Source organism: Coregonus lavaretus (assembly GCF_964263955.1).
Source record: "Coregonus lavaretus genome assembly, contig: HAP1_SCAFFOLD_999, whole genome shotgun sequence".
Taxonomy (NCBI): Eukaryota; Metazoa; Chordata; class Actinopteri; order Salmoniformes; family Salmonidae; genus Coregonus; species Coregonus lavaretus.
This window is the reverse complement of record NW_028157599.1, coordinates 641-14,506: the sequence shown is the minus strand read 5'-3', so window position 1 is coordinate 14,506 and position 13,866 is coordinate 641. Positions and strand designations below refer to the sequence as shown.

General features: G+C 43.6%; 1 protein-coding gene across 3 annotated transcripts in view; it reads right to left on the bottom strand.

Moving 5' to 3' along the window:
- LOC311125200 (phospholipid-transporting ATPase ABCA1-like) overlaps window positions 1–11,974 on the bottom strand; it is a 32,646-nt gene extending 20,672 nt beyond the window's left edge. For all 3 annotated transcript variants that reach the window (XM_084199254.1, XM_084199255.1, XM_084199256.1), the window contains exons 1-6: window positions 11,815–11,974; window positions 11,444–11,562; window positions 6,547–6,668; window positions 5,204–5,395; window positions 3,679–3,768; window positions 331–577 (exon numbers count right to left, since the gene is read on the bottom strand). In XM_084199254.1, coding sequence (XP_084055380.1) covers window positions 331–577; window positions 3,679–3,768; window positions 5,204–5,395; window positions 6,547–6,668; window positions 11,444–11,562; window positions 11,815–11,936 — 892 coding nt within the window. In that variant the 5' untranslated portion in view covers window positions 11,937–11,974. The remainder of the gene's footprint in view (window positions 1–330; window positions 578–3,678; window positions 3,769–5,203; window positions 5,396–6,546; window positions 6,669–11,443; window positions 11,563–11,814) is intronic.
- Between the last annotated feature and the right edge of the window lie 1,892 nt (window positions 11,975–13,866).

Below are 13,866 nucleotides of genomic sequence, written 5' to 3'. Positions count from 1 at the left end.
TGAGGGGTGGAGGACAGATGGACACTGGTCAGTATCACACCACCGTAGGCGGAGTATTCAGTAGCCTATACACTTTGAAGAGGGTTACTGTGGCTATCTCTGTTCTAACACCCGGGAGGAATACGTTGGTGTCTATACATCCTGTATTTCCCCCCAAACTGTTAAAAGCCTTACCAAAAATTACAAACTGAAATTGCATCTGATTGAAGTGTGTGAAGACCACTTTTTTACTATAAAATTCCTAACAAATTGATCCACTTTTGATATAAGTAAAAACTATTAATGAATGTAAAAGTTAAATTTAGAGCAGGGAGTTGACCAAGGGCTCACTTGAGGTGTTGTCGTAGGCGGACACGGGTTCGTCGTCACTGCCGTTGCCGCCGTGGTTACCGAACAGTGCCTTGTAGTTGTTGTCCTCGTACCAGTTGAGGGACTTGATCTTCAGTCCGCCGCCCTCGGGGTGACCACAGACGATACGGGACACGGCCTGGTACATGTGGCTGGGGGAGCCTGTGGCGTTGGCCGTCAGGTAATGGATCTCGTTACGCATCTCCTTCCAACTCTTCATACTGGCCAGCTAGGGGAAGAGGAAAGGAATATGTACGTTTAAGACACTATTGAATACATCTTATGAGTCGTATTATTTAGGATTTTTTATTTGATGCATTTGTCTAGTACCTATTTATTGGAATGTTTACTCTTGTATTTGTGTATTGTGTTGTATTGTGTTTTGTGTATGCGTAAATTAAAGTACTTTCAGAGTACAGTAATATGTGTCAAGTCAACACATGATTACACCATGTGCCGAAGACATGTTTAAGACATGTTTACACCAACACTCAGACATGTCATGTTCTAGAACTGATGTACTGTGTGAGTTCAGAGAGTTAAGGAAAGCTATTCCAGGTAGGAGTCTTTGGCTTGCATCACAAATGGCACCCTATTCCCTATATAGTGCACTACTTTTGACCAGGGCCCACTATGTAGGGAATAGGGTGCCATTTGGGACTAACAGACTTTGTTAGACCTAAGGTGAAAAACACTTGTCCTAATTGCCTGCCTGCGTAACAGCCTTGGACAAATATAGCAACGGTTCTTGTCACATTCACTCACATGGTATGGTAGCCTGAAAGCATTGAAAACATGTGGTTTATGTGGTCTATTGTGCAATACCCCTTCCATATTTTCAATAAATGATTTTTATTTTTTTATTACTAAAATCCTTATTCTCCTCAAGTCCTCACTACTTGTGAGTTTCTGTGTCCAGTAATACATTAGAAGAGCAATGGGTTAACTGTGCACTCTAGGTCAGAAATGGTGATAATCCACAAACATTTAAGCCCCTAAAAAAGCCTTAACAACTTCTATGAGAGTTGTATTTTTCTTTCTGTTGCGAAAAACGTAGTAAGCTTTCTGCGACATCTTTTTGAGTACGGACCCATCACACCTTTTGCTTAGTTGAATTCCCAGGTTTTACGCACCAACCAAACTTCTGGTCCCCTTTTGATTGAGTCTATTTAGCTCATCTGGGTCTTTAGGTGTGAAAGTGAGGCTACAAAAACCAGGCCTTGCACCGACATGCTCCGACCTGTGTGCTTGAGAGTGAGACAGGCTCTCTGCGTATGTGTGCGTGTGTCAGTGCGTACACAATTGAGAGAAAGGTTACTCTCGGTCATTCCTCTAATAAAGGAACCGCAGTGGACTCACTGCACAAGTGGCTGGTTATCTTAGAAAAACACTTTGAAGACGGTGGACGGAGCTAAAATTAACGTACCTAAGCATACCAAGGTCTTTTGTCATTTGAGACTGAGAATAGAATAGGTAGGTCAGTTATTATAACACAACTCAGCATCTTTCTGGAACTATAAATATGTATTGGATTTATTATCTAACCTTGTTAGATAATATCTTGTGATACGTGATGAAATGAAACCGACTGGATATTGTTGCACAGTTCTAGTAGTTTTCTGCCACAAGGAGATGACTTGAGACACTCAGACACCTAACACATCTTCATTGACACTGATCCTTTAATTAACAACCCTAGTTTTCAAGAGCTGTCCTTTTTGACAAAGATGACGACACATTCTTATCATTTAGAATGTTGTAATCGTTTAGAATGTTGTAATCGTCTAGAATGTTGTAATCATTTAGAATGTTGTAATCATTTAGAATGTTGTAATCATTTAGAACGTTGTAATCATTTTGAGTCAAGTTTCTCATAACAAAGAAACTCCAGCGAACTCTTGAGATCCGCCTTCCTCGCTCAGTGTTCTGTGGTTGCAGCTGATTTCGGAGCCACATCAGCAAGTCACATGCTTCCTCAGCGCCGTCCAAAAACGTACAAAGAAAGAAAGAACAGGGCAGCCAGTGGGAGGGGAGGAAGAGAGAAAGAGATGGGAGGGTCTTCCTCCGCTCCACCTCAAGTAGAGCTCTCCGTATACAGAGAAAACCTTGACCGAGAAAGGCCTCTCTCTCTCTCTCTTTCTGTCTGCCTGTGCCTGTCTCTCTGCCTCACGCCCGCGGGCAAGACATATAGCATGCAAACAGGCCGAGTCATTTGAGGAAGGCAGCCTGTACCAACCTCTCGCGCCTCCAGCCTGAAGAGAGGTTACTAGAGGTTATGTCTCAGAGCCAAGGCAGCTCACCACTAATCTGCTACAAGGCTAACTAAGCTTCTTCCCTCTCATACAAAAGCAGCTAATGGCAAAACGCTGTGGTTGAGGTTAAATAAAGGTGGGAAAAGTTCATTTTTCCATTTTTGAAACATTCATACCGGTAGCTTCTCTTGTCTTGTAACATTGCTGCTTGCTTGACTTCTTGAGCAGGAAAGGGATCATTCAATCATTACTTGAAGGGACTTTTCTTTGTCTCTGCCCATGGATTTCCTCGGATGACACATACAGTATGCCAGATGGATATACAGTGACATACAGTTCTGCCAGAGAGCGTATGCTAAACACATCAGTGGGAACGACCTCGCTTTCCCACAGCTGACGGCTTCCTTATGTTCTGCCTACTCAGCAATATTGTGGCTGGAGAGAGGGGAGGTAGAAGGAGGAGAGATTGAGAGGGGGGGCAGAGGGGCAGAGAGTATTGTGGCAAGGTGATCTATTGTAGTTTTTTCCCCCTAGTACATCCTGCTAAGTCTCTTAGCGTTTCCCAGCCATGTACTGTAGTGGACATTCCTATTGTAGCTAGCACAGATTTGGTTACTCAAGAACTGGGTCTGATATGTTGGGGACAGTTAGCTGTGTTGACAGTGCAGATGCCACGGAGGGATAGCGTTGCAGTTTCGCCATGTCCTGACCTGGACTGGTACCAACTGGACTGCTGACACTAAACAGTCTATTTGTTATGTACAAAATGACAGGGTTACAGCCATTTGAGGTAAAGTGGCCATTTTGTGAGGAGCAGGGCACCAAGCTAGCTTGTTTGTTTGCATATTGTGGTCCAAAGTTGTGTAGCACCTGTTTTTGTCAGACCACTACTACAACTGATGGCAATCTTAGTGGTTGTTTTCGGCCTACATTCAAATGAGTTCACCGATAAGGCAGTTTGCTTTTCCATAGAAAGAAAGTGTCAAAGGTTGTTTAAGACTATCCAAAACAGATGCATACCCAGAAATGTACGTCAAAACATACATGTAAGCGGGTGTGCCTGTCACACAGCACCTACCTCTACAGCCAGCGCTCCCAGGCTCTCTAGTAGACTGTCGGTTGCCGCGGATACCTTCTGGACGACCTCAGGGTCGGACTTCACGTCCTTCTGTTGGGGGTGAGGAGGATGAGGGAGAAAGGGGAGGGGGGATAAAAGACATGAGAACAAACACACTCCAGGGACACTTCAGAGGGTGTTTCCTGTCCAACCTCATCTGTTATTGACTGTCACAAGAGGGCAGCTGAAATGTGAGCTGCTGCACTCTCACAGCTGTTACTGATGAGGGGGGAAAGTTAGACTGCATCTGAAATGGAACCATATTCCTTATATAGTGCACTACTTTTGACCAGAGCCCTGGTCAAAAATTGTGAACTATATAGGGAAAAGGGTGCCATTTCAGACCTACCTTAGCCACTAAGTACAGGTCTGGGGTCAGCTTTCCTTATAGGTCCAATATTGCTGCGTTCCATTGTCTATATTAGTGTACCACTCAGAATGCAAGGCTTAATTTGATGTGTAGTGATATGATGTGGATTTTGGATCAGGGCCTATATCAGTACTTAACAGCAGTGGGTTACTTTATACTGTATTCAGAACAGTTGGTATTTATTCAAACTCTAGTCTAATATCCCTGATCCCTATTTTGTTAGGGAGGGAAACCTATCGGTCTTTTTAAGAACAAATAATGTCACTTTAACACCGGTTTGAAATTACGGCTGATTCAGCAGTATGATATTTCAACAAACATTTACCACATTTCCTCCCATGTTAGTTGACCATTGCGACAGCATTTGCATTGGCAGACTGTTCTGTACACTTGGGCACCTTCCAAAAGCTTGTACCAACACCGGACTGAGAGTTCTGACTTAGCTAACGAAACTGGATCAGCTAAAACATTTCACTCTTAGATTTGCAAGTGTGACTGTCATCTGAAGTGATTCTATTCACTGAGTCCTATTATTGTTGAAATTAACAAACAGTATTTTTCTTTGTGTGTGTGTGTGTGCGCGTGCGTGCCTGCGTGTGTGTATGGTGTGTGTGTCTCAGTGCCATAAGGCTATTTTCAGACATCTGCCACAACAGGGTTGGCAGCCTCTCCAACTCCCATTACGAGAAAGAGACAAGGGACGCATTCATTGTCAAATTAATGTTTTGTGACAGGAACAGAAAACTATGCGATGAGAACAGAAATCTTGGAAAGAAATATGTATTCATAATTCCTGACCTAACATGTCTGGGAACATTATATTTTCTTTATCAGAAGAAAGAAGGTTTGGTGTCAGCAGGCTAAATTATCCCGCCATAAAGTGTGCTTTGTGTGAAAGTGAGTGCAAAGGGAATTGCCTATTCAGTTGGTCTGACTGACCAATGATTTAACAATACATTCATTGAACAAATGAAGATTTGCTAGGCCTATGGCGTTGTGTTATTAGGCGTTCAGTGTTAAAGCCCCCAGTGTTAAAGCCCCCAGTGTTAAAGCCCCCAGTGTTAAAGTGTTCAGTTTTAAGTCTTAAAAAGTGTTAGTATTTTAAGTGTTTCTTACCCGTATGGGTTTCAGGAAGTCCAGGTTGGACAGGAAGTGATCCTGGGCCTTGTTCAGCCAATCAGGGGAGGCCTTGCAGATGATGTCTTGAGTGAGCCGTGACACATTCTTGTCGGAGATGGTCACAAACTCCTCCAGAGAAGTGGTGTTACACATATCTCTAAGATGGACACCAAAGCCTCCAATCAGGACCTGGTAGATAACATGAAATTATATTTCAGGGATCAAGTTCTCGCAGTCGAGGGGAGAGTTGTGATTTCATGTTTTAACTGTAACAACTTTCACGATGAATGCCTAGTCAGGAATGATTTTGCAAATATATTTTGAATCACATAACATCACAGGAAAGCTGTTATCATGTCAGTGCTGGTAGTTCTACTGCCTCTGGGGCAACGTTTCCCAAACTCAGTCCTGGGGACCCCAAGGGGTGCACGTTTTGGTTTTTGCCTTAGCACTACACAGCTGATTCAAATAATCAACCCAACATGTTTTTATTCTATTCCAGGAAGATATTTGCTCAGCCTCGTAAAGATTTGCGGAATGACCCATAAAAAACAAATCTCATTTCAGAATTCTACATTTCCAATTCATCCATTTCCATATGGCCATAGCTATAGTCATGCATGGGGGAGACTTGTTTTTTTCACTTAGGGAGGCATAGCTCGAAGGTCCCACCAGTCTGAGGCACATGCAGTGCACATGCGTCCAAACTGGCTGACTGAGGGAGGGAGGCAGAGGGAAGCTGCTGCGGTGAATAACAATGTGTCCTGTATTAGCACATCCAAGAGAAATGTATCTCTGACCCTCTTCGCAAAAAGAAAACAACAGAAAGCCCAATTAAAATCCCCTAAACATTTCTACAATGTACTGTAGGACCTTCGCGGACTCTATCTGTGGAAAAAGGGCAGAGAGAGAGGGGGCTGATGGGTAATAAAACATCCACAGTGGGGAGGGATACGGTTAATAGATCCACCGCGTGTGAGTGAGCCCCTCTCTGCACATGCTCACTGTGAGGCAGACAGAAGATGGAGGAGAGATGGAGGGCGGAGCTAAATCATGTGACTACAGCCCTCCAAATACTGAGCTTAATTATTTTCCAGGAAAAAGAGGATGATATGAGCCACAGACTTGGTTCTCTACGCAACACCATCCCCCTTATGATTTCATTACAGGGTGTTATGAGTTTAGCTGTCTCACGGTATATATAATTTAGTTACAACGCGTCAGATACCAGCAAACCAAGGTCATAGCATGTATGACTTCCTTTAAAAAGGTACTCGATGTGTTGACAAACCGAAGGCGAAACCTTCTCTTTTCTCTTCACACACAGTGAATATGTTTACCTTCTCTAGGTTGAGGTCGGCCTCTACAATCTGCTGGACGGCATGATGGGATAGGGAGGCGTTACGATGCAGGAACAACGATAAGGTCTCCTTATCACGAAGAAAGTCCTTCAGCTTGAAACCTGGAATGGGATGATGGAACGCACATTCAACGGACGCAAGGAACACTGTGCTGCATGATTAGAAACATAAATATGTTTTTAAGGATACAATTGTGATTTAGCATCTTGAATAAATAAATTATAGTCTATTATCTGCGGTAACTCCAAATACACTGCGTTCTTTGGGTGAAAACTGTAAAGTCCTCAATAATATGGTATAATAGATACTATATATTATACTAATATACTGGCATGGACAGAATGGAGTGATACAGTGAGGGGGAGACATATCATGGACCCAGTCTACCCCGCTCAGAGGGGCTATTGTGTTCACTGTGTCAGAACATTCCAGAGAAGTCATCTCCGCTTAAAAACCAGTTGGAGTCAGCTCAGCACTCTACTGCTTCGCACTCCGCAGCCGGGGTTACTCTAGGGCGTTCCACTTTGGCCCAAATACTGGGATACAGTACTGTGCTCCTCACTTTTCACTCTGTCCCTCCCTGCCCAGCTTGAATTGGAAATCTCCTTACTTAAACATTAGTGTCTCTGTGTTTGTGTTGCGTTAGTTAGCACAGTGACAAGAGTAGCTGTCGGGGGGGGGGGGGGGGGGGGTACTAGAAGGGAGTTTCACCCATAACTAGGGCCCAGGAGTTTTTCCTGGTCAGAACCCTAACACTATTTCTAACCCTATCCTCTTAGAAAAAAGTTATATCTAGAACTTTGTCTGTCCCTGTAGGAGAACCCTTTTGGGTTCCAGGTAAAACTCAACTGGTAACACGACCTAGACAGGAAACACTTAGCTGCCCCAGAGGCCCCTGGGAGCAGGTCAATGGGGACGTGGTGTGTGTTTTAGAGACGTCCCCACAGCATAGAGATGACCCCAGAACAAATAACCAGGGAGTGATAATGAGCTCTAATCATCCTGCCTTCAGGAAACAAGAGACTGGAGATGTGCCCTAACAACAGTACTGAGTGAGAGTACTGCCATGAAACACTAGAGGGATAGCCCCTAAAGGTACTGTTTGTCTGCACTTGGCTTAGGTGGTGACTATGCTGTGTCTTTGACCTACCAAAACAACAACAAGTAGGCTACCACAAAATTAGACAGACTGGCATCCAGGCTTGTCATTACTTGTCCTGGCTTCTGGTGAGGAATACTTGATAGACCTGAGGAGACAGATGATTCACCTGTTTCCAAACCTCTCTGACTCAACAAACAACCTACAATCAGACAAACAAAATGGCTGCCTTTGCCAAGTGTGACAAATGACAGTTGGCTACAGATAATTGCAGGTTGATAGAAGAAGTGGAACTAACGTACTGACCGAGAGGGTCACGGTCACCTGAGGCCAAATGACCCACCCCGTTTCCCATAGGGCTCAGATCAAACGTAGTGCGCTATATAGGGAATAGGGTGCCATTTGGGACACAGACAAAGATTGTCCTGACTGACTGACTCTAATAACCTGAGAGAGGGAATCTGAGAGCGACTGATCTGGAACTTGACCGACCGACAGGGGGAAAAGAACAAAGAATGTGGGACGCTAGGCAAGCCAGACATCTTTGAGAAGGAGAATTGTCCGTGCGTCCGAGCGTCCATGTGAAGAGAATACAGAACCGGGGAGTTTAGAGACCTTCGAAAGAACAAACCACCCACCTAGGAAACCGTTCTGCCAGTCAGTCTGGCTGACATATCAACCCATTACATTAAAGCTAGTCTTTGTGACAAACCGAAAAGAGAAACGCAAGCAGCAGCATATTGACGTCTAGCATATTAAACATACAGCCAAGTGAGAGAAGGGAGAAGTCCATGGATTTTGTGAGAGAAGAGAGAAGTGGATATATTTCATTAATAAGACCAAAGTGCTTTGTTCTGACACAAGGCACTAATTCTAACACGAACACCAACATGAACTTTCTTCCGTTTACATAATGGCACTCCACTGTAAGGCTGTTATATATTAAAACACTGCTATTTTTAACACTGACATCTTTCTCCACGTTTGGCCAGACTGTTCACGTGACTCGTTTTATTTGCATACAACCTAATTAATTATGCTGGAATGAGCTATTACGCAATAGTGTTGACACAGTCTTCATGACCTGAATATCTCAGGTAATGTATTAACTCTGCTCTAGTCCTCTGGGAGGAAGCCTAGGTGGGAAGTTATACTGCAGGAGTAGATCGACGATAAATGCATGTTGGAGGGGAAATATGATATACTTTTTCACACCCTTTCTCTATCCAGACCAAAGTGGGGTCAGTGAGTTCTGTTTCGAAGCGATTCATCTATTTTTTATATATATATATTTTTTACCTTTATTTAACTAGGCAAGTCAGTTAAGAACAAATCTTTATTTACAATGACGGCCTACCTAAAGGCAAAAGCGGTAGGCCTATGTTAGTCTCTGAACTGCTCTTTGGCTGGATATAGAACAGTGATAGTATGGTTATCACAGATACAGTTAATATATGCTCCTTTGTGTAATAATGAATTACTTCGTTCGTTATCTTTAAAATGTGTCAGCTTGATGGTTTAACAGCGGTGTTAGCGTTAACCTTGATGAGGTACCATGATGCTTCTCCAGCAGCTGATGTTACATAATTAGCTAATTCAACCAAAAAAGTCCATTAATGGTCAATGTCTGTTGTAAGTTGAAATATTACATTGGTATAATGTTAATTCAACGCGTTTTGCCCGGTGGGTAGGTACTATGTATGGCAGATATATAGGGTGTGGGGACTGGGACACCTCAGGACTCATGCAAGGGAAATATACTATCATCAACCTGATATCCTCAAAGACCTTTCCCCCTCTTCTAGAGCCAAGGTCATGACAGCCCCATATACTATCCACTGTGAAAATGGCCGCTCAGCAAGAGCCAAAAGCTAACATACAGTATCCATTAAATCTGTGGAGCAGTGTGCAGGAGTTTCTTTTCAATGGTATTCCGTTTTTCCATGCTGGTAATACGATTATTTATACTTTTTCAACTGCTGAAGTACCAGTAATCGCCATCTAAAATGAGATGGACAGTAACGTGAGGGGAGACTGGAGCAGTAACGTGAGGGGAGACTGGAGCAGTAACGTGAGGGGAGACTGGAGCAGTAACGTGAGGGGAGACTGGAGCAGTAACGTGAGGAGAGACTGGAGCAGTAACGTGAGGGGAGACTGGAGCAGTAACGTGAGGGGAGACTGGAGCAGTAACGTGAGGGGAGACTGGAGCAGTAACGTGAGGGGAGACTGGAGCAGTAACGTGAGGGGAGACTGGAGCAGTAACGTGAGGGGAGACTGGAGCAGTAACGTGAGGGGAGACTGGAGCAGTAACGTGAGGGGAGACTGGAGCAGTAACGTGAGGAGAGACTGGAGCAGTAACGTGAGGGGAGACTGGAGCAGTAACGTGAGGGGAGACTGGAGCAGTAACGTGAGGGGAGACTGGAGCAGTAACGTGAGGGGAGACTGGAGCACACAATGATCCTCAAACAGGATGCAGACACATTCCATGTCCAGGGTTGGTCCAGTTCAGACACAGACACAGACACAGAGACAGCAGTCAGAACATTAATGGGCCAGTTAGTTTAGATCTGTATCCTGTTGTGATGGGTGGGCCCAGGGAGGTCTTCCTGCCATTTAAAGAGTTAGAACAGGACAGGACAGGGCCACTGCCCCCCGTTGGCCCAGCAGCAACCTCCCCACCCCAGGTCTGGCATGGACTGATTACACCAGTGCTATGCCACCCATAGAAATCAAATTACTAGAAGGGACAAAGCCTGGTCCCATATTCATTTGTGCCGTCTAGCCAACTCCCAGCAGATCTGGGACCAGGCTAACAAAGCCCCTCAGACCACCACATTCTTTGATTGGGTCACTCATGGATACACTGAATCATAGAACATTGACTGGAATGAAAACGTCCATTCTAGTAATTCTATTTCTATGCTGCCAACCTGCACCCATTGCCCTGCATTACAAGCCAAACGGCCCCATTTTGATTAGGAGCTGTATGGTCGCCAGTAATCTGCTTTTCTTCGCATTAGGAATTTGGGTTTTCATGGAGGCCATTAAAATCTAAGCATGTAATTTGCTCTGAACTCTCTGCACCGTATGGCCCCAGGAAAACGAAGACTTCACCATCAAACAAATCTCAAGTTCAGTACTATGTGCTTCAAGTCTACAGCATGTTCCCTACGTCTATAGCGCAAGGCATGTACAGATAGGTGATCATACCTACCTACTGAAAATATAGGCTAATCAAACTGAGATCAGTATGCATGCTATACGTTTATGGCTCAGGGCCTATGTATGCAGGTGGGTACAGACTTAGGTTCAGATTTAGTAACATCAATGTACATGCAGAAACATACATAAAAGGTGATGCCATACAGTACTTTAAACAATAGGTACAAATATATAAATCAGCGTAAATATATGGACGGTGCATCAATAAAAAGGTTATCCATGGACATCCCACTGGGCACAGATGTCATTTCAATGTCTAGTTTTCATTTACGTTTGGTTGAGTTGTCAACTAACGTGAATTTTCAACGTGAAATCGACAAAAAATGTCACCATGTTGTTGGATTTAAGTTAAAAGTTGGGTGGAAAAAGACAAAATTCCCTTACGTTGATGACTTTTTGCAAATCCAATCAGTTTTCCACATTGATTCAACATCATCACATTGCATTTTTTTGTTGAAATGACGTGGAAACAACATTGATTTAACGTATTTTTTATCCAGTGGGATGTATCTTTAAGTCTGTAGCTCAGGGTCTATGTACTGTGATCTGTCCTACCTGCCGTGTTGCTTTGTAGTTTCCTCAGAGCCCGCACCAGAACTTTGTAGCCCTCGAAGCTCTTGTCATTCTGGCTGTAGAGGAGGATCTTCTTGGCATCGATGAACAGACGGGAGATTCTGTGTTTCATAGAGAGACGATTAGACGATGTGAGGAACAACGGTGGTAAAACACACATGCTGATCCTCTGGTGTTGAGGGTCTGAAAGGAGGAACAATGCTACTTGTGGCATGGTTCATTATTTCAATGTTTTAATGTCTCAGTTTACATTGTTTACTTAGTTGTTTGTCATAAACATGACTAATAAAATCATTCTATCAATAAATCAATCAGTCAATATTATAGGGTCAGTTTTCGGGGGATGAACTCACATAGAATCGTTGAAGTTGCCCACCAGCCCTGGGGTCTCTCCTGGTGTGGGGTGGCGGAAGCAGGGGTTGTTGGCGTTACAGATGATACCTTGTACCCAGGGCAAGGTGCCCGCCGAGGGCATGGCCTTGTTAGGGAAATGGCCTGGAGAGGGACAAATAGAGAAGGTCAATGATCGACACCCCTTTATGTCACAATATGTCTCTCTATGTAGCTGCCCAGAGTCAAATTATTAGGTTGGGTAATTGTGGCACTTTAGTCAGTCAACCAACATTTCACAATGGCAGAGCAAGGAGGATTGAGTGAAACTCCATTTCAGCTTGGCTCAATTCAGAAGATCGAAATAACAGACAGGCGGACATCTTGTTTAGCAAGAGTACAGTACAACGGGGAACCTTAGTGTGCACAGATTGCTCGTGTACTCTGAGGAACTGTGTTGTCTACCAGAGAGAAAGAGACCAAGGCTGTGTCCCAAATTGCACCCTATTTCGCATGTGATCTGGGACGACTCGTGACCTTTGGATCAACATTCACTTTCAGTGAAGAGACAGAAGAGGTTATCAGTAAACTGTTATCAGCTACTGTATTTAGTTATAAAGCCCAGCAGATTGTGAAACAATCAAATAGAGTAGGACTACACACTGTGACCCAGTCCTGAGGTCAATATTGTTGAGTTGAGTGGGTGAAATCAAGTATTACTATCTATGGCCGAGTGGACTAGAGTGACAGGTTTGACCGTCAACAAAATGGTGACGTGCACATTCTGCAAAACAAGATGTTATAGAAGTATTCACATTTTCCTTTTCGCCTGCTGGGTTTATTAAAGCACTGCCAATTGAATAGTCCTTTCACATTCCACAGTTAAGGTATCATATACAGAGTTTAATAGCCTAGCCTACTGGCCTGCTATCCAACCTACACTGAGTGTACAAAACATTAGGAACACCTGCTCTTTCCACGACATAGACACAAATCAGTGTAGATGAAGGGGAGGAGACAGGTTAAAGAAGGAATTTTAAGCCCTGAGACAATTGAGACATAGATTGTGTATGTGTGCCATTCAGAGGGTGAATGGACAAGACAAAATATTTAAGTGCCTTTGAACGGTGTATGGTAGTAGGTGCCAGGTGCACCGGTTTGAGAACTGCAACGCTGCTGGGTTTTCACGCTCAACAGTTTCCGGTGTGTATCAAGAATGATCCACCACCCAAAGGACATCCAGCCAACTTGACACAACTGTGGGAAGCATTGGAGTCAACATTGGCCGGCATCCCTATGGAACGCTTTCGACACCTTGTAGAGTCCATGCCCAATGAATTGAGGCTGTTCTGAGGGCAAAAGGGGTGGACCTCAATATTAGGAAGGTGTTCCTTATGTTTTGTACACTCAGTGTATATCTGTATTTAATAGGAGGGCAAAGGTATAGCCTTCTGACCTGGTGAGAATGTACGTCCCAAATAGCACCCTATTCCCTTTAAAGTGCACTAGTTTTGACCAAATCCCTATGGGCCCTGGTCAAAAGTAGTGCACTATAAAGGGAAGAGGGTGCCAATTGGGATGCATCCAATAACTTTACTGGAGACGTATTGAGAAGATAGAGATAAAGATGGCAATAGAAAGAATAGCAGTTATACATCCTTCTACTGACGTACATACTGTCCTACACAGTCCAGTGTTGTTGGAGTCTTACTGGTATACATTTACATTCAGGAAGTCAATTTAATGGAGATGTATTTATTATTGTTTTCGGGGGAATTTTACGATAATTCAATTTCAGAGATAAACAATTCAATTTTAGCTTCTAACTTTGTCAAAATACCTTTAAAATGTAATCAACAGGTTTGTCGGAGTTGCCGTTTTCTAATAATTATTATAATGTTCTCATTAACATTCTATGACATTGTTTTCAATGTGAGTTTGCCAAGACACAACAGACAAATGTTGTACACCGGTCATTTCAGGAAAAGTGCTTTTCTTGACTGACTCCATTGAATCAATGATCAATGGATCTTTCACAAAGCGGAATGCAATGGAAATAGAATTACACTTAAATG